Source organism: Vespa crabro, chromosome 1 (assembly GCF_910589235.1).
Source record: "Vespa crabro chromosome 1, iyVesCrab1.2, whole genome shotgun sequence".
Classification (NCBI taxonomy): Eukaryota; Metazoa; Arthropoda; class Insecta; order Hymenoptera; family Vespidae; genus Vespa; species Vespa crabro.
Genome location: NC_060955.1, coordinates 8,615,032 through 8,642,362, shown reverse-complemented (window position 1 = coordinate 8,642,362; position 27,331 = coordinate 8,615,032). Strand labels below are relative to the sequence as shown.

The 27,331-nt window shown below is 31.3% G+C and overlaps 1 protein-coding gene across 7 annotated transcripts; it reads right to left on the bottom strand.

The window, feature by feature from the left end:
- Positions 1-490: 490 nt before the first annotated feature.
- LOC124432676 (octopamine receptor beta-1R-like) lies at positions 491-27,300 on the bottom strand. Of its 7 annotated transcripts, none has more exons than XM_046981752.1 (5): positions 27,194-27,300; positions 26,670-27,111; positions 17,890-19,168; positions 7,148-7,369; positions 491-3,579 (listed from the first exon to the last, which is right to left on the bottom strand). In XM_046981752.1, exons 3-5 carry the CDS (start codon positions 18,642-18,644, stop codon positions 3,273-3,275), a joined length of 1,284 nt encoding a protein of 427 aa, XP_046837708.1. In that variant the 5' UTR covers positions 18,645-19,168; positions 26,670-27,111; positions 27,194-27,300; the 3' UTR covers positions 491-3,272. The 7 variants fall into 7 exon arrangements, with proteins under 7 accessions (XP_046837708.1, XP_046837706.1, XP_046837711.1 ...); XM_046981750.1 differs by lacking the exons at positions 26,670-27,111; positions 27,194-27,300 and adding exons at positions 21,725-21,870; positions 22,361-23,466; XM_046981755.1 differs by lacking the exons at positions 26,670-27,111; positions 27,194-27,300 and adding an exon at positions 21,725-23,472 and having other exon boundaries at positions 7,148-7,366.
- Positions 27,301-27,331: the final 31 nt, after the last annotated feature.

Sequence of the window (27,331 nt, the reverse complement as noted above, 5' to 3'; positions counted from 1 at the left end):
TCTCAAGCGTTCTGCTTAGAAATACGAGCATTAAGAAAAATTCTTACTTTGAATTTACTTTGAGCTTCTGTATTTTTGAACGTAACTTTCATTTATATTTTCTTAAAATGGAAATGGAAGTAAATGGAGGCGAGCACCGGATAAAATATTAAGTTTCTCTCACTATAACAAGAAAAAGGAATGCTTGATTTTCAGTAGAGGATTCTCTAGCCTTGGATTAGAACCATTTTATTAGAACTACGGGAGAAGTTTCTTCAAACTTTTCGAGAGCAATTTATTCAAACTCACCAATTCAGAATCCCGTGACGTTCGCTGCCGAATGAAGTACACACTTTTATGACTATAAAGATTCTTTAACTAAAACTTTTCTAACTTTGATAAGAACAGCTTAGCATATGGTTGAGATATCATGTAAGCATATGTTATTGAAGGACGGAAATAGAGATACGCTGTAATATACGGTAAAAAGGATTAAATTTTTTCGACATTGTTTTCTTTAAAATATTTTTATTAGTTTTCTATATGGGCAAATCCACAAATTTCCAGATAATGGGTTCGCATTCTCTTTTTCGTGAAATGCGATGTATGTCTCTACGTTGCGTGAGATCTGATGTTATTAACACGCTAAGATCTCGTCCACGCAAGCACATGTTGTTGATGAATAATTGTTGGTGTGAATAATTTTTCTTTAGGTCGATATGCTTTTTACTATGAGAAATAGAAAATAAAAATATTCGCTCTCTTTTAACTATTGTCACTTGAACATATTATAATAATAATAATAATAATATCGATTTTTTCCTTATATCCAAGAATAAAATATCCTATAAATTTTTTTCGATTTACGGATAAATTCTTTTATTACTTCTATACATTTGTGATTCATTGTAATTGTCTTTTTTTAGTGCCACTCCATTTTTGTAAACACCAATTTTATGACCTTGTACATTAAGTTATATTGCTAATCTCTTATACGTCTAACTTCAGATACAGGATATACAAATTTGACGAGTTGTGAAACGATTTAATAGTTTCTAAAAACGTTCCAGTTGCATAAAGAAAAATCATTAGTTCAATGCATTCAGAAAAAAATCGTCTCGTTGTTGATCTTATATTAATGATTGTTCTGTACTCTCTGCTTATACGAATATTTATACGGATCTTTGTGAATTTCTATATTTCGTTTTATAAATATTGATCATGATCAGTAAGTAGTTAAATAAATTCCCAAACAATCTTCATAACGTATGATAAACATTACTTATTTAAAGTATTTAGTTAAAATGCTGACGAGCTTTCCATAGGAAATATTATGGTATTACGCAATGTAATAGTTAACAATTTACAATAAATCTTTATAATCGATAATAATCAAATTAAACAACCTATTCATCTTATTGCTATGCACATATGTATACATTATATTATATATACATAAGAACTTTTTCTTTTATATATTTTTGGCATGTCTTTTTTGTTTATATCGGAATGATTGATTGACTATAATGATAAACGATTTCTTATGTCTCTCTTCATTTTATTTCATATATATATATATATTTTTTATCCAAGACACAAATTAGAAATATGACATTTACGCGCAATAAATAGACACATTTATATGAAAAAGTTGATTGTGCAAAATGGAAGTCTATTTCTCGAGCGTTATAGATTTGAATGCAATATATATATATATATGTATATATTGTATATATATATATATATATATATATATATATGTATATATATATATATACAAAATGATATATTCTTTGATTGTAAGAAGATCGATCTATCACGTACAAAAGAAATACTTCGCATTTCTTATATTTTATTTAATGTCACTAAAATTTCTCCATTGTTTCTGTTCGCGCTAACATTCTCTTTGAAATCTCGCTAAATGATTAGATATAAGATGAACATTTTTTTCCTTTATTTACTAATTAAATCTTTTAACATTCATAATCAATAATATTACTTACAATTTTTGGTCAGTCGAAAAACACATTTCCTCCTAATCGATTTCTCCATCTTTTTTTTTTAATTTTCCTTCGAGAGCCCCCTCGTGTCAGTAAAAATTAGACAGTTACTTTAGATTGGCTTGACGATAGACCATTTCACTCTTTACCTACTATTAACGGCTCTTAACGTATGCATATACTATTAACGCCCTTGGTAAGTTGAAATCCTTTGTTCTTAAATAATTTTCAAGTCATTCGGGTTTCCAATTATTCAGCCTAAAACGTACCGAATGTTGCGAATTTTCTTTACCTTCTTCTCATTCGCGAAAGGTCTAAGAGGTTTTTGTGGGTGTTGAGAAGTTTTTTATTTAGTCCGAACTTTACGTGAGAATAAGAGCACGAAAATGGTAGCTTACGATCGATATGAAGGTGTCCTCTTTCGAAAGAGACAGCCGGTCCTTTGACAGATTCATTTCGCGTTGATTTAATGGCCTCTTCCATGCTGCTTACCGTATATACTGCATACGGCATAGATGTAATATGTATGTTTATCTCTGATTATAGTCATGCTTTGATATTCATAAATATCTATGTCTCTTTAGTCGGTAGAAATGATCTTGCAAAATCGTTCTCATTCAGATTTTATCGTTTTCATTGTTGACATATTATTGAAATCGAGTCATTAATCTATCTCGACAGAAAACTTATTTACGAACCGGATAGAGCTATCGGGATAGATGTTTGGAATTTAGACTTGTATTTCTCACTCGATAACCAAAATAATTTGATTTAGATGTAAGTATCCAAGATATTTGATATCGTTTCTCCTAGTGTAAATTGTCTTGTTATCTGTTTTAACTCGACTGCAAAATTTCAGTTAATATTTCTTTTTTTTCATTTTTCATTCAAAATGTAGAGGTACCTTCAAAGAAATTTCTTTTAAGCAGTGTGGTGCGAAAAGAATAGCAGACTTTTTCCAATGAATTCTTTTACTCATTTCATTCATTCTTGGAGATGATTGTCCACGGATAGATCAAACAGCTATCGAATAATTGATAATTATCTCTTTGGTAAATACTCGTTTACAATTTTAGAGAGACGACAATTAACAAAAATCTCGATTAATAAGATACTGTAAGCAAACGTATGCTATTTTTGATATACAAAAACAGATTTTCAAGATCGATCGATTCTGAACCAAATACTGATGATGAAAATGCTTTCTAAATTTATATATTGTATTTGATATTTATACGTTTCTTTCGAACGTTATTTTTCGTTTTTCAAGGATATCATTTCTCAATGATTGATTTAAATGCATGCTTCGATATGCACGTTCGTCATTTCACTGGTCCTTAACTGATTGTTAACGTGAAGCTCCGATGACGCGTTGCTATGTACCAAGTCTTGTTTTTTGTGACTTTTTCTTAGATCTCGTACTGGTCCTATTGCTGCACAGCAACTCTCTAGTGTTTTTCTGAATGCAGCTCGAAAATCGCGATTGAAGTATGCATAAATCAATGGATTCAAAGCGCTGTTAAAGTAGCCTACCCAAAAGACTACAGCGACTACAATATCATCGCATTCGCAGGTATCGCAGAGAGATGTGATGATGTACCTATTGAACACAAAGAAAAGACAAATATTATATAATATTGTTTATATCTTGATTTATATTTGAAACTAATAACAATTCTATTCTACTTATAGCTAACATCTTCAAATCATGATTTTTGAAAACAACTTTTTGTATGATTCAAAGTTGTTTCCATTATAGGAAAGAAACAGATTTATTGAAAGTTTTTTAGTAAATACAGACCATTAAACAGACCTCGATTTCTTCATTTCGATTCCTTGATACCTTTTTTAAAGGATTCTATTCTGACGATGTTATTGGAATTCAATTCGACTTCGTACTCTCGCGCTTTTTGGACAAGAAACAACGATGCCAAAAGCAATCATGCAAATGTATTGACATCGCTATCTCCAATTTATACATTTTCATTGGTTACCGTGAAAGACATTGTTCTGGAAGTACCGTGAAAATAGCTTCGTGTAAATTCAAAAAAATGAATGGTAAGGGAACTGGAAGAACTTTTCAATGGTATAAGGGATTGGTGACCAATGAGAGCTGTCCGTTTGAATATATACAAGCGTTTTTATATAAAAGTTTAGTCATTCAGTTAAAAAGAAAGATGGTCGTAACCTTTGTTCATTTATTTTTGGTATAAACTAAAGTTAAGGTCAATATGACATAGATAGAACGTATGATTGATATTGATCGTTATCGATAAAAACAAAAGCCAAGAGTATTTATGTTCTTCTTTATTGAATTTCTACATTGCTTAACATTCAAATAAAACATTTTAAATGCGTTGATATCCCGCCTATTAAAAAATTATCATGTGATAGAAGACAAACGAGTATTCGATGTTATTTTTCTCTTATAGTAAATTCATTAGATTGTTCTCCATTCATTAACAAGTTATTCGTAAAGTGGAGCAATATGGGAAAATGAAACGCTACGCTTGAAAACCACTGTAATAAAATCTGTGTCGAAATGTGTAGATATTTTTATCGGACAAGTTCAGTTAAAAATTTCAAACAGTATTGTAGCATTCATCTTTAATTTTTTATTTTTGCTTCAAGCACTAATGAAAATAAAACAAGCAATGTCATGAGTACTGTACAGTGCTACTGACCAATCAACTTTGAAAGAGTCCGTATCAAAGTAGTGACCTTCGCGATATATGGGTCATTCGAGGGAATAAAAGTACCACAAAGAGAAGATAGGTAGGTCAAGTGTTACGAGAAGCCAAAGTGAGGAGTATCAATTTACGTTGTTTGATAAAATAACGAAAACATAACAAATCATACTACAGATTAATGAAGTTTTATTTTTTTCTTTAGATATGCTCAATTAATCTATTAATTATCAATTCCATACAAAATTTATTGTTTCGCTGTGTATTGTATTTTATTATTATCATTCAGATTATTCAAATTCATCTTTCGATTGTTTTAATAAATAATCTCTCTCAATTAATAATCCTATTAATATTTTATATAACTTAGACGTTCATTGTTATTGATTATATTATATTAATAAAAAGTAACAATATTGGGAACGACACGGTGGGATCGCGTAAAAGAATTAGATGTTAAGAGAATTAAGTATAAATAGAACTAGATATTACTAGATACGACACGTAGGAAATATTAGTTTACCAATTTTAGTCCCAGACAACAAATGCAAGTTCAATTGCCAAAGAAGTTCGTAGATCGTCTCAAACAGAGACACTTCATATAACTATTTTATACAATGTTTTAAGAAGTTAACAAATTGTAACATTTATAGAAGTCATTTCTTCATTATCAGGTATTAATAAGATTAATCTCTTGATTTAGTGAAAGAATCAAATGATTCTAATTTTTAAGAAAGTCGTAACTTCTTCTTTCCTCTCTCTTTTCTTCTATCCTATCTTATGAATCCTGTGATAAATATCGAAAAAGAATTGAAATGAGAGCCAATGCGAATTGGCTCGAGATGATGATATCCACCCACGTAAAATATATACAAGTTTCATACGCGCGTGTATGTTAACTCGACTATGCTATCAATTTTTTGTGCCATTAATTGTATTAGATTAAATTTATGTGGATATGATGATACATCTACGAGTAGGCACGTTGATAGTATGGCAGGAACTAATACATTTAGATAAGAGGGAAAACTGGTGACTTCTATCAGCAGTGAGAGTTAAGGAAATAGTAATTTGTCGAGAGATAGAACAAGGAAAACGGCTATTGAGTGATATATAGTGAGATTTGAAAAGAATCTTTGTAATATTTGTCATTATCTTTTTTTTCGGCGACATGAGATCGAATAAATTCATAATACTCGATTTTTTAAGTCGTGTGATTTGATTTTAGTCGAAAATTTTTGTTACTTTAACGATTAAAATAATTACAGTGATTTGTATTTTTTTTTCGAAATTCTTGTCTGTGAGACAAGATGGGCATAGAAAAGTACATTCGTAATTTGGACCCATCTGGTAACTATTCGTAGTACTTACATATAATGCTTTGAGGTAGCATTTTACACACACACACACACACACACACACATATATATATATATATATATATATATATATGTGGATGTACCGACACGTATACTTGTGACAGATCAAGGTTGGGTTGTACGGATAGACTTATATATTGTGTTCTGGGCAAACTACTTCAGATTGTTCCAATACACTACTTTTTCTACTTGAAACTATCGATCCTTTCTGTACACGCCACACTCACCTCTTTACTATGTTACCGTACTTTTAGGAATTTTGGTTTCGATAACCATCCTAACTTTTATTTCTTTTCTTTATATAAAAGCCATAGAAAAAAGTTTGTACTTATTACAAAAATTGGAAGAATTATTACAGTATTCGTGAATAGTAAACGATACGATGTTTTCAAGACGAAAGTCAGCTAATTAGATATCTATACTCAATCCACTTAATAAGGACGAGATAATTTTCTCGAATATTGCTTAATATTGGCTAGTTTCCAGATAAAGGAGGATGAGGGAGAGAAAAAAGAGCATTTCTAATTCTTGAAAAGTTTATCTCGAAGGAAGTATTCGAAAAAGCTATTGCAAAACTCTGTAGTTACAAACATTAATGATTCTATTTCGACCGTTTTCCTATTTTCTCTCCATATAACACGAAATTATTACAAGTAGCAAGATATTATATAATATTTATAGTATCCGTTAAGAGGAATAATAGCAATAATTGTAATATCTATTTTAATAATTTATCAATGTACAACTTCTTACTCTATTTCTCATTGTTTTAATCCGACCATATCTTCTTATATTAAGGACATTTTAACAAGTATAATTACAAAGTGAAAATTTTCTTATTAATAAGATTTATTTTATAACTTGATTACTCGATTTCTTTGATAATATGTTTTGTAACGGAGTTTTTTAAATAAGTTCGATGAGAAATTTATGAGATTTTTTAAGAGCAGGTAGAATTATTGGCTTATTTCCTGTAATTGCGTTCAGAAAATAATTGAACACAGTATAATATTTATATCGATTCTTAGAACGCAATTAACAGTCTTTATGATAAAATAATCTATATAGAATAAGTAAAAAATATGCAAAAACATTACTTTACCAGAGAAAGAAGGGAAGCCAGCAAGCTAAAAACGCTGACATGATGATCCCGAGTGTTCTGGCTGCCTTTCTCTCTCGTTTCATCTTGCTGCTGCTGGTGATTGGTGGCTCTTCCGGTTGAAGATCATGTGACGATTGGTCTATTGTAGGTAATGATGTAAGACCCGCAGAAATACCATTAAATCGCATGTGTTTATTTAAAAGAGCCGCCGCCACTTTGCTTCTGGAATAAAATCAAATATATATTCATTTCTTTAAATCTTTTTGTATATGCTAAAATAGAAATATTAAAAGTTAGCAATTACATTTTTGTTATTGTAAATACATGTACTTATACTACATTCTGATCTCACACATCTTGAGATTTCATGTTTTCGTCGTTTCTTATTGTTAGATAAAGCTTCAGCAGTAGAGAAAGATACTAAAAAGTACTAAAATTTTAAGTAATTTCCGTGAACGAAAGCGCTCTGCTAAAATATGGCTAATTTTGCCCATTCTTCTTTCATCTATGATGAAAAGAATGAGGCCAGATACTCTAGAATCGGATTCGAGAGTGTCGAGAAAATGGTACTACTTCGCGCTATAATATATGCAACTATGTTCTTGCGTGATGTGAGTGGGAAATTACAATATTTCAATTTTTTAAATATTAATTATAAAAATCTATAACATTTATATTTCTTTGATTGAGATCGAAATATTATATCTGCATATGCTGAAAAAATCCGGAATTTCATAAATTTACATTTCGTAAAAGAGATATTATTCAGAAACGATTTAATCGGAAATTTTTTTGATCCTTTCAAAAAGAGAATGAAAAAGAATTAATATGAAAAAATTCTTGCAACGTAAAAATATCGTTTGCTGATATTATTAAAGTCTGTCCAGAAAAATTTTCAACCTGTACAGTTTATACAATACCTATTCAAATTTCATTTTTGGACTGACAAAATTTCGATATAATCGTCTTTAATTATTGTATTTCATTCAGTTTATTTCAAGACAGTGAAATTAATGAGTTGGATATTCGCAATGGCTTTCACGTATTTTCGGAAGATTTATTATTCCTTGTAAAAATAAAATCGCGAATTTTGCTTTACGAATGATGCTTTTGACAGAGGATGATAATTATTCATGAAATCATTTATCTTTATCGCTATCAGTACGCAAACCTTGACATTGACCTATTAATCATACTCATACGCTCTACTTCATGTTTTCATCCATGATCCATGAAAGAACTCCTCTTGAACGCTTTTACAAGCATACAAATCTATATTCTACGTTTTTTCATATGTCTCGACTTGTCTCTTTCTTGAAAATCCCCGCTTACAGTATCTATTATTCGTTTCTTTTCACTAGGTTTATAACAGTGTACGACCTAGTTCGTAGATACATTAGAACATACGTCAGGGAATTGTGAAAAAGTAAGTACTTTCATCTAGTTAATGCCTCCTTTATAACATATATAGATAATCGTAGAGCTCGTAGATACATGGATATTATGGCGAAAGTAAAGCTTTGCTTGCTACGTGAGCATGTAGTTTAAGCTTGCCGAAAACAAGAATGTTAAAATCTTTTTGTTATACTTGAATGTTTAAATCTTTTTTTTATACTGTTTGGACATGTACAAGTGCCTAAACATTTGATTCATGATAGAAAAATGCCAAACCAAGTTCAAATAATGAATTTGTTGGAACGTCATTTTCATTTCGTGAAATACAAAAGGGAAAATAAAACAGAAAAAAATATATTTTCTCGAATTTTCTAAAATCTAATTAAATTTGTATACAAATAAAAAAATTGTAATATGGATGCAATTATAATTTTTACAAAATTGAATCTTTATTGTTGGATGCGACTAATTTAATCACACAAGAATTGAATATGTTGACATTTAATATTTGTCCGTGAATCTTCTTGATCTGAAAGGGAATCAAGAATTGATCCATTTTCTGAGAATTGATTGCTCTAGGCAAATAAAATAGTCGCGAGATTTAAGAACAAATGTGATAAAAAAGAAAAAAACTGAACGTATAAAATGTTTACTTTGCTATACTGCTTCGTTTCGCTCTCTATAGTTGAAAAATAAAGAAGAAAAATAAGAGAGGGAGAAAGAGAAGAAGAAGAAGAGAGAGAGAGAGAGAGAGAGAGAGAGAGAGAGAGAGAGAGAGAGAAACGAGAAAAAAGCTGACTATAACTGAGAGTTTGAATTAAGTCGCACGAATAAAGGATGAATAATAGATTACGTAAAAAAATCGGGAAGATGATGCCAAGCGTAATTATGTGCGGGAATTTTTTATTATGACTATCAAACAAGTATTTGCTGTTGAAAAGTGTCAGTGTTTCGTGTTTCCAGCCACTTTTTCGGCAAATCATCGAAGATTGTAAAGAAAGGTAACACAAAAATCGACTTCGTGAATGAGAATCATGATATTCGACGATCGATTGAAAGCAAACATACGTGCTCCGATTAATTTAACTTATGAAGCTTTCAATGCGAGCTTCTTTGAGATAAAAGTATCTATGGATTAATGAAAACTACTTTAAATACAATTAGCTTATAATAATTATCGAAATTTATGTCTATTAAATCTCTCGAAAGATAAATGTACTAAATAACGTTATATAATACTAACTTTTTAATATGTAGATTTTTATTACAGGATGATGAATTCAAAGATTTATCTTCAAAGTTGTTAAGTCAAATATTTTATAGTTTTTATAGCATCGGTTATATCTTCTTAAATATGTGGACATTACTTTGCCTTTTTATATTTGACATCAAAAGCCTGTTAAGTAGTAAAAGAGATACAAACATTTTACTGAGCGCAATCATTGATGAATAATAAATGTATCTCAGCTCTTGAATAATCAGGAACGACCAACTCTACTTGCGGCCACTTCCATAGAAAGACGCAATTAGCAGGTTTAATCTGAGATTGTGAATGATATGATGGAGAACGGGTTCGAGAAGTATGCTTGTGGGAACGTCCACAAGGATCATTAGCAATTGGTCTCGCGAGATGTAAAGAGGCTAAAGAGATAAAATGAGAGAAAGAAAGAGAGAGAGAGAGAAAAAAAAAGAAAAGAGAAATTGAGTAAATGATAGAAAATAAGGAAGATTGAAAAATAGGTTTAGCAATTCTAATTTTACGTTTGCATATACTCTTCGTTGATAATTCTTATTTCATTTTTAAAATCTCTAACGTTCCTGACTAAGAAGTATGCATTTAAACTTCAATATTAAATTTCACGATGTACATTAGTTGGATCAATTGTGATTTCAGAATGTATAATTCAAAATAAAGATTTATTGCATTTTACTTTGTTTAAAGCGCATTACTATCCAATAATATACATATATGGATTATTATGTGGACAATCTAGGACGCTTTTTTCCTTTTCTAAGTAACTATCATTCTGCACACAAGCAATTAACAATATAAACCATTGATTCCTCTCTCTCTCTCTCTCTCTCTCTCTCTCTCCTCATTGAACCTACCAAGATCGATATAAAGAGACTACTTAAAGAGAAAGATATAGAAAAAAAAACATTTTAATTATATTTTCCTTGAATGTAAGTGAGTCAAGTCGAAATTGGAGGATTTGTAACATGTGTAATATTGTTGTTATAATTATGCTTATATTGGGTACTTAATCATTTCCAACAACGATTCAATTTAGGTCTAGTTCCTTGACCATGCTTATAATTTTACTTTTCATGACCCTTGGTAGTCATAAGATTCACATACATATCCACTAGTTTCGATCGCTTTTAACAGGTAGGGGTGTATCGATCATACTGTCTATAAACTAACGATACATTTTTACTTAAGCATTTACTATTATACCCTAAAAATAGATAGCTCGCCGTCTTCTTATAACTTATCCTTGACTGTGATTTCGACATACTACAATGATATTATTGTGTTTTGAAGCATTTGAATATTGGATTTCACTTCACCATGTATATAAAACAATTTTATTTTTCAAAATCGAAGAAAAGAATTGGTAATAAGATCCAAAATTCGATTTTCACTTTAAAAATGTTGCTTTTTCTAGTATTTCCAGAATTTCATTGAGTTTGATGCTTTTCTCGTAGAATATAAACACATCCTGTACGTATTTCATTCATCTCGTTTACGATATAAATTTTTGATATACTTGTAATTAAAATGCCGGATTCTTTCGCTATTACACAAATATAGTTTAAACAAAATGCTTTCATATTTTTTCGAATAAATTAATGGATAATTGTATGACACATAATCAATCTTTATTTATCTCAAGGATATACAAGGATAATTAATTTCAGGAAAGGCTTTTGATAAACGCGATAAATAAATTACGAGAGTAGATTTTAAGGTAATATTTTTGAACAAGTCAGATCAGAAATGGTCTAGGACGTTTAAAAAATTTATTAGATAAAATATAAATACATCGCTACATTTTGCTCTCTAGTGTAACAAAGTGAGTTTTCCGGCTTCCTCAGAAGAGCGTGCTTTCAGACTCATCAGAAGGCTAATATCTGCTTATCAAGCAAGTGGCATTATCCTAAAAGCAAAGTACTGCGAGGTAAGAGAAATTGTTGTTTGATCATATTTGCGAAGAAACGTTTTAACTTTCTCAATATCGCGTTTGTCCTTGTGCGAGTACCGGATTCGGTGAAATGGAGTAGAAAATGATCGAATGAAAGAAAGATGAAGATTGAATCGTTCGATGAATCTATTCATATATAGCGAGTATCGTTGAAATTTTTTATTTAATCAAAAAGTCAGTAAAACGATATTGGAACCATTGTTTATTCGAAATAATCCAACTATTTAAGAAACGATTATTATTTTTCTTCGAAAGTCCATACAACTGAGTAATCATACTTTTTTAGTATTAATGAAGTAATTTTTCGAAGCATCTCATTTCATCTTTTCCTTTAGTTTGAAAGTATGATGTAAAAAAGCGAAGTAATGAGTGTCAGCAGCAGGTTAAATAGGAAAGCGGTAAGGGGAGAATGCAGTAAGTAAAAATCGTTTAGATTAAAGCTTGGGCTGGATAACCTAAGCTCAATTTTTCCCACTAAAAGAATCTTCTCAGTAACAAACCCGGAGGTTGAGAATTTTACGAAGACGATTCCTCGAGTGACCTTCGAGATGACATCACAAACTAATTGCGTTTAATAAATGCTTTTTGATATGTTTTTCGACTTCTATTTTCTATGAATGAATGAGAAAAATTTTCATGAAATAATATCATCGTGTTTTTTTCTCTCTCTTGTCTAATTATAAAATAATCAGCTTCAATAACAACTAATGTGTTTCATTTAATCGGTGTCGAATTGAAAGTGAATGTAAATATGAATAAAATGTCAGTAATAGAAGCGAATATCGCAACGATTCATTATACGACGGGATGTGAATGGTCGAAAATGGAACTGGGAATTTGACTTTTATTTTGTAATTCACACAGACAGAGCGAAATGGATAGCGAAGAATCCAAATGCTCACATTTACCACTAGACAAATTTTTATCATATTTATGTGTAGATTAAATTTATTACGGTGAGATTAATTTTTGATGACTTTTTCGTTTCATCGATTCAATCAATAAATCGATTGTGAAAATTTGTTACATATGTACTTATTTTTTATTTTAATTTTATTTTTCTTTTTATTTATTTTTTTATTTTTTTATTGATAATAAGTTTAAATTGAAATATATCTGATTAGAAAATCAATTCATAAAATTAATGTTTAAATTCGTAAATCTTCTTTCTTTATAACTATCTCTTTGATAAGATATTTCATCACGAATAGAAAGACAAATTTAATGGTTTTTGCATTTATAATCGTACGTTTCGGCGAAATACTACACGATGCTGGTGATCACCGATAATGGTGTAAGTGGATTTGCGTGGGTCGTTCAGGGCTAAGAGTACCTCATAGCAGCTGCATCGCAGATTACTGTTTACGACCTCTTCGAAAGCTATGGAACGGAGTATATTGACTATTCCGCACAAAAAACTATTTTCTGCACTAAATTTTAATTTCTATATTTTGTTAGAAAGATTAACTCCCTTTATTATGTTTTTCTTATGGAAGTCAAACATAAATTAGATGAAGTTAAAGAAGAAATATTATGCGGTTACATTAATAGAATTACATTTGGCCGAAGTTTCAACCAACGAATTTAATCTCCAGTACGTTACATCGAAACGTTCGTATTTTCATTAGAACGAACTCGTATATTATATGCACATAATGCGGTACATATCTACGTAAGTATTACAACAGAACATCCAAATAATGAGCATTATTCTAAAAATAATATCGGAAACACGTATGACAGTATCAGATGAAATATACATTCATAAAGTCGAAAGATTTATCAATTATAAAATTAAAGATAAATACGAAAAATTGTTTTTCAAATGTTTTCGATGGTGAAATTCTTTCTGGCCAATAATCTCTTTTGAAAGCTTAAATCTCTAACGTATAGTTACTTATATACTTGAGAAGAATCCGTTTTACCTTACCAAAAGGCCTCTTGAATATTTGGACTCAACAACAAAGGAAACCTCATTTCACAACTTATGGACAAGAGGAACGCATAACATTAATCATTTAATCGAATTGAACTACTAGTGATTAGACCTAGTGAATAGACCTATTGAATATCGTAGTCAAACGTAAAAAAGAAAACTAAAACGATCGTTGTGATTTTCATTTCGAATTGCATTGACGAATGTAAAACATTGTTATCATTACCAATGATATTTTTTTTATCGTAAACTATCGCGCTTGTGGCAATTTCTAGTGACTGTTAGAGAAAACAAACTTCTTAAGATCCATTTAAAATTATATCGGAGCAAACGCGAGATACTTTTTGGATAAATTATTTGATCTAAATGTTGCGTGTTAAAAAAAAAAAAGAATCGAAAATAAATACTTTGTAAAGAATGAAATGTAAAAACGAAAGACATTCCTAAAGGCGACATATCGATCGGTCGACGTTATGGAAATTTTTGATGCATAAATCGCCTTACGATATACTTGGCATTGGCTCTTGAACGAAAGCTCATTAGCAAGAATACCTTGACTTTCGAGGACACAGTCTAGATCATGGTCAAATAAAGGCCGAAGGGGGTGAAATCGTACATTCTTCTCCTTGTGAATGATACTTGGTCTTTCTATAAGCATTTCGCGTGAAAAGTGGAACGGTTTGTATCCAATTGCAATGCTTCCATCTAAACGGGTTTTATATTTCTCTTTCCTTTCTTCTGTCGAACTTATATTATTCATTCCTTTGATTAAAGATGCGGGAAAATCCGTTTGATTCGACAGTGACCTCGGTCTTCTTCGTTTATATGAAAAAGAAAAGGGAAAGAATAAAATACAAAAGGAAAAAAGAACGAGGTCATTTCCGGTTTGTCTAACAAGTTTTTATGATTGAAAAGAAGATCAATCCGTGGCATTTGTGTCCCTCTCATAGAAATTTTAATATTCTACGATCAAATTAATATCTGCTTTGCTATATCTAAACACTGAAAGGTAACGTATTTTATAATTGATTGAAACGGAAAAAGAAGTAACAATAATTGTTTTTTAGAAGTAGATGTTCCAGAAAACACCGATGTTATTAACGTTTTTCTGTCTCTACATGAAAGAAATTTATATAATTAGCTTTTAAAACTCGAAAAATTGATGCCGTTGAAATCAGCTGGATCTTTGGAAAAAGATAACTACCGAAGGAGAATATTGTTAGAACATCGATAAATTTCAAAATATAAAATGCGACGTAAGTAAATATATTTGGTGGTAATAAGTTAAGCAAAATTTTATCTATTATACCATGTTGTTCGATGAGATGAAATACTTCAGAAAAATCTGTATCTAATTTGATTATTAAGGAAAGTGAAAATTCTTAAAGACTTTTTGTTAAGGTTTTAAGGATCGAAGGATCCAAGGCTGTAGGTTATGATACAAATTTTCGATCGTTGTGCATTGGAAAGAAAAAGTAAAATGTAAGAGAAGAGATGAAAATTATTCGAACAAGAGAGGCTTTCGAGGGAAGAAAATGTAGCATATTTCGAAATAATAACATTTGAAAAAGACAAATAATAAATATAATAAAATATAATCGTCTTTTTGTTGACTGTTAAACATACATGTTTTTTAGACTAGATTCATATTCGAATAATATTTTTCTATTTCTTTTTTTGTTTCTATACACTCGAAGATTGAACATACTCTAATATTAATGTTAATATTTGAAATAATAGTTTGATTGGAAGCACATTTTCTATTACAATAGAACACGATCTACGAAAAATAAAAGCTTCATCGGTCTTGATGCAATACAAAAATATCATCAGTTTTCTTGATATAAAGACATACCTGAAAAACTTTAATGGAAATGTGATCGTTGAAGGAAGAGATAAGAAAGTATCAAATAACGTAAAACTAAATTGAATCTGAGGGAAAAAAATGAGCAATGTTAAAGGTAGGAAGAAAATTAAAGCAATTAACAAAACAAGAGTAAAAGAAAAATAAATATTAAAATTTCGATAACGTATCGTATAAGATATGTTGTCTCTATCATCATTCGATATATGTAATATTTAATAGACAAATACTAAGCTCTTATGATATCCCATCAATGTAAAAGTTCGCCCAAAGAAGAAACTTCTTCTAAAAAAGAACATACATGATAATTGTGACATAGTCGCATCGAAAAAAGAACAGAGTATGGTTAAAAAAAACACAAGCACAGCAAATGATAATTCGAAGAAAGGGATAAATCTGCTGTTACGAGTCGGCGATGTCATAATGATGAGGAGAAGATCCTTTTCTGGTGTTTTAGAGATTCTCTTACAATAAGAAACTGACTTTCTCTTGCGAAGACTGATAAATGAAGCTAAAACGGGTACTACTAAAGTCGATGTTCTTAACGAGACAATAGATCACGTCTGAAAAACAATAGAATATCGTTGAGAGCGGCTGATGGAAATTGTCTCAAAGTATATTACTTTTTTTCCTATAAAAATAATTATATAAGATTCTCTCGGTCACGAAATAGATTATCAATTTTATGTCTTTACGAATTTATTTAGTTGTTGAATGAAATTTTGTCGTGTTATGAATATTTTTTCGAGTGTATCAATCTTTCATATAGGATTAAATGAGATTAAAAACCATGTAATAATGGCAAATCGTAATGGAAAAAGTACTGAACTAATTTTTAAAGTCGATAATCTAATGTTTTCTCTTTTATATTTCAAAAAAATGAATGTACCTTGTTTTCTCAGCATTATTATGCTAATAACTTTACTTCATGAACTGTCGTATACTCTCATTTACATTGAAACATTGAACATTTTGTTTGATTATGCGAACTCAGCGTAATTGTGAAAAGGCAGCTCATGTCAGTATGCAGATCTCGACTAATGCATTCATATGGAATATGCATTCCTGTCATGCGTCGTGACAATGCATCATATCGATTTATGTTTCTTCAATGCGTTTTTGTTTCAGCTGCATAGATAAACCCAAAAGAATGATCGTTTACTTGATAAAAAAAAATATTTGCTTTAAAATAAAGAATATATTCAAGATGTTTATGCTGGTCTATGAAAAATATTTTAAAATATATCTTGATCTTCTAGAAATCATATTCGGTCAAGTTGCATAAAATAAATGAACGAATTTTTCGATATATAACATTATAACACAAAAAATACATCTGTATTTTTCTTTGTTCTCATTATGTTTAACATCTGGCTGTTTGTCAACAGAATCTATATATATATATACACAAAATCAAGTAAACTTATATTAGAGGAACTATGTATATAACCGCTTTATTTTTGTCCGATAAAAAATAAATCCTACAATGTTTGATCCAAATAAGAGAGACCCACTTTTTAGAAGCGGCTTACAAAAAAAGACAAAATTAAATTTTATCCTTCCATGGCCTGATTTTCTCTGAATGTACTGCAATAATCGGAAGGCAAATCAAAACGTCGAGCACATCCTTGATGCAAAATTCTTGGAAAAAATATGCGGAAAATGCGAGAGCGTATCGAGCACAAAATTCGATCAATTATGGTTTATCGATAGGAAAGCGGCTTTAACAGCAAGAGCATGTTTTTTCTTCACGCATCGGTTTATCTTTTTCACATCTTTTATTCTAATTGGAGGCAAATGAAAAACTGGGATCTTAAGATTCGCGGGTTATTCCGCGAAAATAATTTGCAAATTCTTTGATATTCTCAAGTGTGCTTTTAAAGATAGAACCGATTGGTTACTGAGCGAACAAGTTAATATATACACGTAAGTAAATATGAAAAAAGGAACAAATATATAGACATATAACCAGATAAAAATATCAGTAATTTTTCCAGTGCACTTTCCCGATTCACAAAAGAGGTCACGGAAAAATTGGTAAATATTTCCGGTTTAGAAGCACTATGAATATAGAGGAAGTTCTATGAAGTGAAAATCGTGTGAGAACACTGAAGAGAATGTCGAGAAGAACATCGTGAATGGGACCATCTTGTGTGAATATTACATTGATAAGTCTTACGAAGCGAAAAGATGCCTTTAGTACTCTCCCACGTGAAAACATTGAAATACAATTTTTCAAGAGGTTGACGCTCAGGGATGACATAAAAAATATATTTCGTTGATAAGGAATCAAAAATATAAAAATAATGAAATACAATGATTGACTTTGTCTGATACTCACCGATATAGCATTCGTTCTTGACGATCGGCCTCACGATAAATCTTGTAATACATCGCGATCATGATAATCCCAGGTAGCCAGAAGCTTACACTTGAGCTGATCACCGCATACAATTGGTTCACTTGAAACACGCACACGTCGGGATATTTTTTTCGGTACTCGAGATGTTTATCGGTTGTGTACCACCCGGCGAAAATAGGAAGGAAGCTCATCACCGTCGGCGAGCACCAAACAACGCTGAGCATCGCGCCGAGTCGAAGATTTGTCATGATTAGAGGATAGTCAAGTGGTTGAACGATGGCATAATAACGATCTACGCTGATGCAGCAGAGATGGAGGATTGACACGGTACTGAAGAAGACGTCGAGGGAGTTCCAGACATCACACATAAAATAACCGAAGAGCCACTTGCCAGACAATTCGACTGAGGCGTTGAAAGTCATCGCGAAAATCGCGACAAGCATGTCGGCCAACGCCAATGAGACAACGAAGTAGTTGGTAATAACTCGTAGCTTACGGTGTCTCATTACGGAAACGATTACAAGCAGATTACCGAAGAGAGCGCAAAGAATAATGAAGCCCATCACAGTTGCCTTCGCCGTCAACACAAGCACATGCTCGATCTCGTTATTCTCCGCACGTTCGTAAGTCTCATTCTCTTTACTTTGTCCGGTGTCAATCAGAATATTCGGCAGTTGACCCGGTAGATCAGTGATATTAGCAGAATCCTCTTCCATTGTACCGTTCAATTCCATTTCCTTTTTTCTTTCTTTTTTCTTATGTCTTCTTTAACCTTTCCAATAGTCAATCACCTTCGCTTCTGTATCTTTTCTTTTTCTTTTGCTGTTTTCAATAACCCAACTATAGCTGAGTAGTAACTTTTTCGTATCCGAAAGCGATCCGTTTCTTCTACTACTTCCTCCTCGTCGATCGAAAGATCGCATTGATCCATCGAAAAGAGAAAAAAGATTTCAAGCCATTGTTCGTGCCTGAGTATCTTTAGGTATTCTCTGATCTTTACTCAGTTTGTACAAGGAAACATCGAATCACTGATCTCCTCGACATCGACAAGGGTCATTGTACGCGATGATTGTAACACGTAAGGTCGATGCATTTCGATGATAGAAATTCGTCGAGATGACGCATCCATTGTTCGATTTTTCATTTCTCTTCTACTATCCGTCATAGTTAACTCACTTTCACCGTTACGGTTGGATTTAATTTAATGTTTAAACCGTGCTCACGTCGTGTTATTCTGTTCACATTCCGTCACGGTAACCTGAAACACGAATGAAAAAAAAATATATTTATTAAACAAGTGTTACTATTTTATTCGAATTAGCCACATTCTGATGAAATGAATATTGCACTGGCTATTGCTACGTGACATTAATATATTGCCATTAAAGCTCTCTTTAGGTTTTGCATTAATCATCTTTATCTAAGGAAAATATTTAAAAAATGAAAATAAAATACATAATAAATGCCTTTCACTACATCCGTATTTATGAATATTTTTATGAACCCTCGTGCAGTGTGATATTTAAACAAATACATTTCAAACACGGACATAGATAAAAAACGAAGCGTTTATTATTCGTGCGTTAATAATAAATTCACGAACAATCATTTTTAACAATTCAAAGCAACAAATATATAATCGATACAAAATCGCAGTGTTCTAAATTAATAACAATGAATCGTTTCAATCGTCCATCCAGGTTTGACCATCATTTATCTACCTTTAAAAGGTCAAAGAATATTTTTATTGTCAATCATTCGTAAAATTCTACGAACGTACAAGCGATGGCTCGTTACCATCGTTTCTAACGTTGCTTATCATCTAAAGTTAATCTTTCAAATAATTACTTTCGCGTAAGCACACACGATGTGAATTATGGCAATTGGGTGAGGAAGTCGATAGCAGTGCATAACGGGTCGACTTAAGTGTTTTTCCTTAAGCCTATATAACTCTCGTTATTGGAAAATAAAAAATAAAATTAATTTAAATAACTAAATTTATTCTATAAACGTTATAAACGAAAAACCACATAATGTCACATACATAAAAGTTGCACAATAATTTGAAGATGGTAGATATGAATTCCATAGAAAAGCGTATGTTCTCCATTGTATGTATGTATTTTTAACTCGGTCAAAAGACACGAATTTATCACGGTTAAAACTCGATGTCACATCCATAAACCGTTTAAAATCGATCGCGTGCTTTCGACCGTAATCGTGCCGGTTATAACGACACGCATTGCTTTAAATCCGGCCAGAAATGTGGCGTTTGTCCGCCTCGATCATCGTCCGATCTCATTTGCCCGATTCATTTTTATGCGAACAACGTAATTTCTTGTATTAGCTCATTCAACGAGACACATAGTTTTTGTTCATTACGAGCGTTGATTAAGAAGTGACTACTTGCAATATGATTAAACGAAACAGCATTAAATCAATTGCCACATATCGATTGAGTTTGACATAGATTGGATACTCGTATATCCTCATATATGTATATATATATATATATATATATATATATATATATATATATATATATACAAAAGTATAGTTTTTATCGAAAAAGTATCTTCTCTTTCATACTATCGTCTGTTTCAGTGACGTCTCTAATTTACGGCCGTACTACAATACTGTCACGTTTGACAAACCTTTTCCGTTGTTATTATGCCGAAGGAGAACGAGCCAGTTTTCATTGCGCACGAAAACTAGTACTGTCATCATTACAAAATTCTATTTATTACCTACATATACATACATATACGTATATACCTACATTACATCCTTTTTCTAGCCAAAAACATACCAACAAATTTCTTTTTCCATTCAATCTATCCTCGAACCAGTTGCGATCCATACCTCGGATTAACCGAATATATTGCTTTTCTCGAAAATAGACTCTCTCTCTATCCTTCAAACTCTTCCATATCTTTCTGTTATAGTAAACAAAATCGCCAAGACCTTACGTTGATTTATATAAATTATGTCGAGCATTATTTTAAAATGAAAGATTAGTTACTAAATAAACGAACAAGAAATCAAATATCGAAAATCCCGTGAAAAATGGTATTTTATTCTATATCTGGGATATATTTCTAAGGAAATAAAATAAAAAAATATCAGTGTAATTGCACTTCAAACTTTTCGCCTGTCGTATCGTCGGCAATGAAACAAAAAATATTATATTACGGCAATGAACTTCTCTTTCAATCGGTGCATCGAAAATCGATTATCGTATGTGACTATTACAACACACACACACACACACACACACACACACACACATATACTTATTTACTTTATATACCACCTTTCTTGGGAAATCATAGGTAATAAGAGAAGATAAATATAGAAATATTCTATAGTAATCGTAATTAAACGTTATCTAAATTCAGATCACGAAATGTTTTCTATTTATATTTTATTTAATATTCTGGAGTTATTTTAAATGAGGATAAAAGCGTATCTTTATATCTTACATCTATTTTAATGTATTTACTCGTGTCTTATACATACGTCTATTAGCTTGGATTAAGAGAAAAATGATCATTCAGAATTATAAGATTTTAATCTTTTATTTGGACGGTTCAATAGATTTAACGTTTTGACAAAAGAAAAAAAGAAAAAAAAGAAAAGTAAAACGTTTGCTTCGAAAAAAAATAAATTTAAGAAGATAAACACGAACCTAAAAGATCCACAGATTCGATGTTTCTTAATGTATAGCAGATGCATCCATTACATTACTTCTAACGCTATCACTTAAAAACTAAATCACCGTGTGTCACTTTCACGAGCGTAACATTTTCTGTACCTTGTCATTTGCACTCTTGAATGGCGCGCAGCAATATCAGGTGTTCGACGTTTTGCATCCGAGATCCACCTTTTACGTTATTTCTCTAACTAACGAACCATTAAGCCGCATCGTACTCTTTCTTTCTCCTCTTCTTTCGTCCGTCACTGTCGTTTGCATGAGGAACGTGAGGAGCCCGTAACGATGGGGAGAAACGTGAGATTACATCGTATATTTAATCATTGCATCGTTTTATCGATATTGACGTCAGACTATGAACGCGAAAAATGCGAAGAAGAGAACAAAAGGTGAATAACGGGTAATTTTCTTTCTATCTTTGATTATCACGAGATTTGCGATCATTTTTTTTCTTTTCTAAGTAAAAAATAACTATTTAAAAGAGTTATATGAATCGTAAGAATTTTTCTTATGATTTCCTGCTAATATCTTTTTTTTTATGATATTTTGTTGCTTTTATAGAGCTTCCGATTAAGATCATCACCGATCGCATTGAACGATCCACCGGAAAAACAAAGAAAGAGAGAGACAGAGAGAAGGGGAGGGAGAGAGAGAGAGAAAGAGAGAGAGAGAGAGGGAGAAAGGATCGGTCGATGCTCGCGCGCGCGCGTCTGAGACAACGAGATTCGTTCGAGGTACCTTAGAGAGATCAACGACCGGCACCGAACGAAGGAACCTCTGCGACCGATATCCGGGCACCACGAGCATCATCGTTCTCTAATGACGAAGATATTCTTTTTTGATTGATCGTATTGATACACGTGTAATTTATACGAACGAACGCTTTTCGAACTCTCATGATGGATACACGACCGCGATAGCTTCGCTTCTAATACATCTTCTCTCGATATCACGCATTAAATACGTTTTTCTCTTGGAGCTACACGTTATGATGTCGCTCACACAACTAGCAAGGCCGGAATGAACCGTAGCTGGTCACGAATACTCGGAGCTTTCCCGCTTTCCACCGGCAGCACCCTCCACCACTACCACCACCTATTAGTATTGCCACCCTCCGAAACCTTGCCTTGCAGTGGTGGCGCCTGCATCTTTACATAACATAAAAGGTCTTTTCTTCTCTATCGGCGCATCATCGATGTTTTGAGAATCAGATTTTTTGAATTTCGTTATATTTTTAACTTATTATGATGATCTTATTCTTTTTTAAACATTTCATATTTTCATATGTATAAAGTTCATCCTCATCGTATGTGATCTTTTTTAATAATCATTCTTATATTCTTTCAAATCTACTTTCATTCTTTCTACTTTTTACATATTCGAATATATCCATTATACAGGAACTTCTTTCGTACTTCCATTCAATTTCCAAAGTAAACCAAGCAAATTGACGAAACTAATATAATATCGTATGGAACACGATAGGATATTTATAATCGTTCATACGCACCCGACAAAGTTTACCGAATAATTTTCCAATGACAAAAACAAATATTGAGCGGCCTACCACAAGCTTCGAAGCGTATATTCGAATTCTGTTCGACTAACAATAAATTTCAATTTGTTGTGATAATACTTACATAAAAATAAATACATGAGTGAGAACAAAGTAACGAAATTATATGCGTAGACACGTGCATCAAACTTATTTTTATCGTTTCCTTATCGATATACTATTATTTTATTATATGTCCTCAGTGTAGAAAACTGTCAGATACAGTTTGTTATTAATCGTAAAATGTATGTATATATATGAAGGAACATTATATAATATAAGGAAATATTAAAAAAAACAATAATATTTTTTCCAATTTGAAACTTGTCATATTTATAAAAAATCCAATATAATATATTTTATACATAATACATATACATATATGTAAAATATATGTGCATGTTATGTAAAGATATATTATACCTATTTACCATCCATCTATTATATAATCGAATTTTCATGGTGAGATACTACAGTCACGATCACAAATCGAAATCTGTTGTCTATAACAATAGATCGAATCGACTTCATTGAGCATTGCAAGGTAAAACAGGGGCGAACGCATTCGATTGCTAGGAATCATTTATCATAGACAGATGCATCATTGTGATTGCATCATATGTTTCCTATATCAAACTATCTCGTTAAAATAAGGTCGCGTTCTACTAAACGATACCGTTAAATTTACTCTACTCTAGAAAATCGATCCGGACGTGCTGTTTTCCCTGTAACTCGTTCTACGATTCAATTGTAACAACCGAGAGCTTTCCTTCTTTTAAATTCCTTTCCTACGCCGTTTCCGAATCGATTTCGTGGCGATACGTAACTTTATGTGAATTTCTTGTAAACTGGACACACCGTTGTCGTCTTTCTCATTCTTTTTTTATCCACAATCTTATAACCATGTAACGATGGTAAAAAAATTCTCAAAATACAATAAAAAACAACTAAAAAAACGTGCAGGGACAATACAAAATACAAATATCTTATTTCCTTCATAAATAAAACGTGTAAAACTTGTAGTTTCCCTTTTTTTCTGTGATAAATGCAAATGCAAATTTGATCTAACATAAATTGATTAGATCATCCAACAAGATAACTAAATAATGGTTACATCGAAGAGTAGCTTCTTGATTCCTCAGGATCTGACAGAATCACTCAAAGCAAATAAATTAATTAATTCGTTCAATGATGAAAAAATTCTTATATAGTATACGATCATGGATTAAAAACAATAACTTTTAATTTAATCAATTCATTCAAGAATGTATTATATCTTAGATAATGGCGTTTCTTAATAAATATTTGATCTTATAATCCGTGAGATGTTCAGATTTACAATGAAATATGTGTTATGTTACTATTCGATATTGATTGGATCTAGGTTTAACTGAAAAATTTTATATTAGAACACGAATAAATATACCTCGATGAACGAGATAAGAGCGAGTTCTCAAGCATCATAGTGTGTGGATGAAATTTAATACGAAAAATGAAGGTAAAAAGAAATCTCAAGCACGTTTGAACATCTGATCGAAACATCTCCATCGTTCTTTGTTTTCTTTCTTTTTTTTATCTATATAAACTAGAAAGAGCAACTTCAAAAAAACTTTCAAGTTTAGCAGACTACATGCTCTTAACTTCGACATCTTGATTTTTGTTGTATGAATGTGTATGAGATTATATTCCAGAGATAGTTTCTCTATATTCTCTATTTGTTTTCATATCAAATATCAAGCGATATTCGATATGAAAACAAACAAAATAAACATTTTTGTATTATGTATTATCGTCGAATAATATACAAATTTTTATGTATAATTAAAACTAGTTAGAAATTGGGTCGACAAAACTAACGATGCGCTCATCATTAAAGCGACAGTAATTACAAACGCCTGTAGTATCATGGTGTGTATAAGAGCAAGCATTGGAGAAATGGACGCATGATTGGTGACCGTGAAAGATCAACGAGATCGTACGTGACAATTCGTTAGATCCTTGTTATAGCAGTCAGACTTTAATTAAAGTGCAATTACTGTTCCGTACAAGGTTGCTTGAAAACCCTTGACGCTTTTAGTGGTGAAAAGAATAGATACGTGCACAATGTATATAAGTGATATTGACACTTTCTACTTCTTAAGCCTCATTAAACGATATATATCAATCTCGCTACAATTTATCAAAATTTGTTGTATGCATAATAACATTCGTGTTGATATATTATGTAGGTATTACTTGGTTTGAATTATAATTATTAAAGAATCCTTACATTCCTTAATTTTGTCAATATATTTTATAAAATATTTTGTTAACTTTTTAAAAATATTTCAATCTTCTTGAAAATACAATCTTATTTATGAATATATAAATGTTATAAGAACATATATTTATGTATTATGTCTTATATTTGGCCAGTGCGCGGATATATCTACTGTCAATCCTGTTGTTAGATTTGATTATACAATCCTCCAAAATGACCAAGAAAGAAAAGATTCGTTTATTTCTATTTCCGTTTCAGGATTTGAATTGTAAAGAATAATTTTCTTTTGAAAATAGAATATATAATAAAAAAGATCCCGATAAGGAAAAGAAAAGACCCTGGTAAGGAAAAGACATTGGCGAAGAAAATCCACGTGACTACAAAAAATAAATAGCGAACATTATATCGGTAGTTCAATTGCGCTTTACATTCAAATGAAAACAGAAAAGAAAATATGACTGAATCCAATACAATAGAGATATAGCATAATAGTGATCTTTAAGGTTGTTAAATCACATATCATTGGTTTTATAGAAATTTAATAAAATAAATTCTTTAACGTGAAGCTAACGACGTTTTAGCATAATTACCCAAAGCTTTAGTTCGCTTTTCTGGAGAACGAGTTTACAGCCTACAAAGTATGCTCAGATGATGTAAAATTTTATCTTATATAAAATTTTATTTTTTAGAACAAATTCCAATCACGAAAAAAATAAAAAACTTAAAAACAGCACCGATTATTTATTTTATAGTGTCATAGTACACCACTTGATTGAGCAAACGATGCTAGTAGTCGCCGAAATTTTAGAATAATCTCCAGTCAAGTGAGATACAAATAAGATAAGATAATACTTATCGAGATCAACTACTATTGTTAAACTGAATGAAACTTGGGATAGGATTGCATGCTCTTGAAAGAGGTAAGAAATCTTATTGAAGTTAGTATTACAGATAACATGCTCCACACTTTTTGATTGCAAAAGCTCCTCAAAAGAATTCAGGAGTATTCAGTATTGACAAGGAGCACGAAAGAGAATCAAATAAAGATTGTTGCTACGGTAAACAACATCCAAGATGATCGCTACTAATTTTACATGGATTGCGCGCAGCGATGAAATAACAAACACCTTATAAATAATAATGCTAAGTTCACTGATGCGTTTTTCTGATCATACACTAAGTACTCTTTTTTTTAATATCTATCCTATGTGTAAGAGAAAAATATTCTTTACGATTCAAGTCCCGAAACAGAAATGGAGAGAGTTCAGACTTTTTTTCCTTGATCGTGGTTACTTGAAGGATCTTATGACTAAATCCAGTGTTACCAACGTCGAAATGCTAAACATCTGTATACGTGTGTGTGTATGTGTTTAATAAACAATTTCTTTTTGTAAATAATGTTTTTTTGTTCAATCCTTCTTATTTCTAGTTATAGTTAATTTAATAAAAAGAAAATATCTTTATAAATGCTAAAAAAGGGTGGCATTTTAAATCTTATTTTCTCTGTGCAATTTATCTTCAGTTGCTGTACGAACCATCGAATCTTCTTTTTTTTCAAAGTTAAAAGATCGCACCGTTTTCTACAGGATACGTTGTACATTCCACAATCCAGTAGTGCCAACATCGAGATATCAAAATGATTGCGGAGGACTTGCCTGTTCTTTCTTTTATTCTCTTTAAAAAAGGAGAAAAAAATAATGGGAACTTAATACAAATCGTGATGTCAGTAACAAACAAGAGTATATATATTTATTACTTAATCTTCTTATGATATGACAACATGACTAGCTTATAAACTGACTGACTGTATCTTGGATTTTTAGAAGCTTTTACTTATAGTTTCAAACTATAGGTGGTGCAAATAAGATCTTGTCACAGATGCACCATATAATAA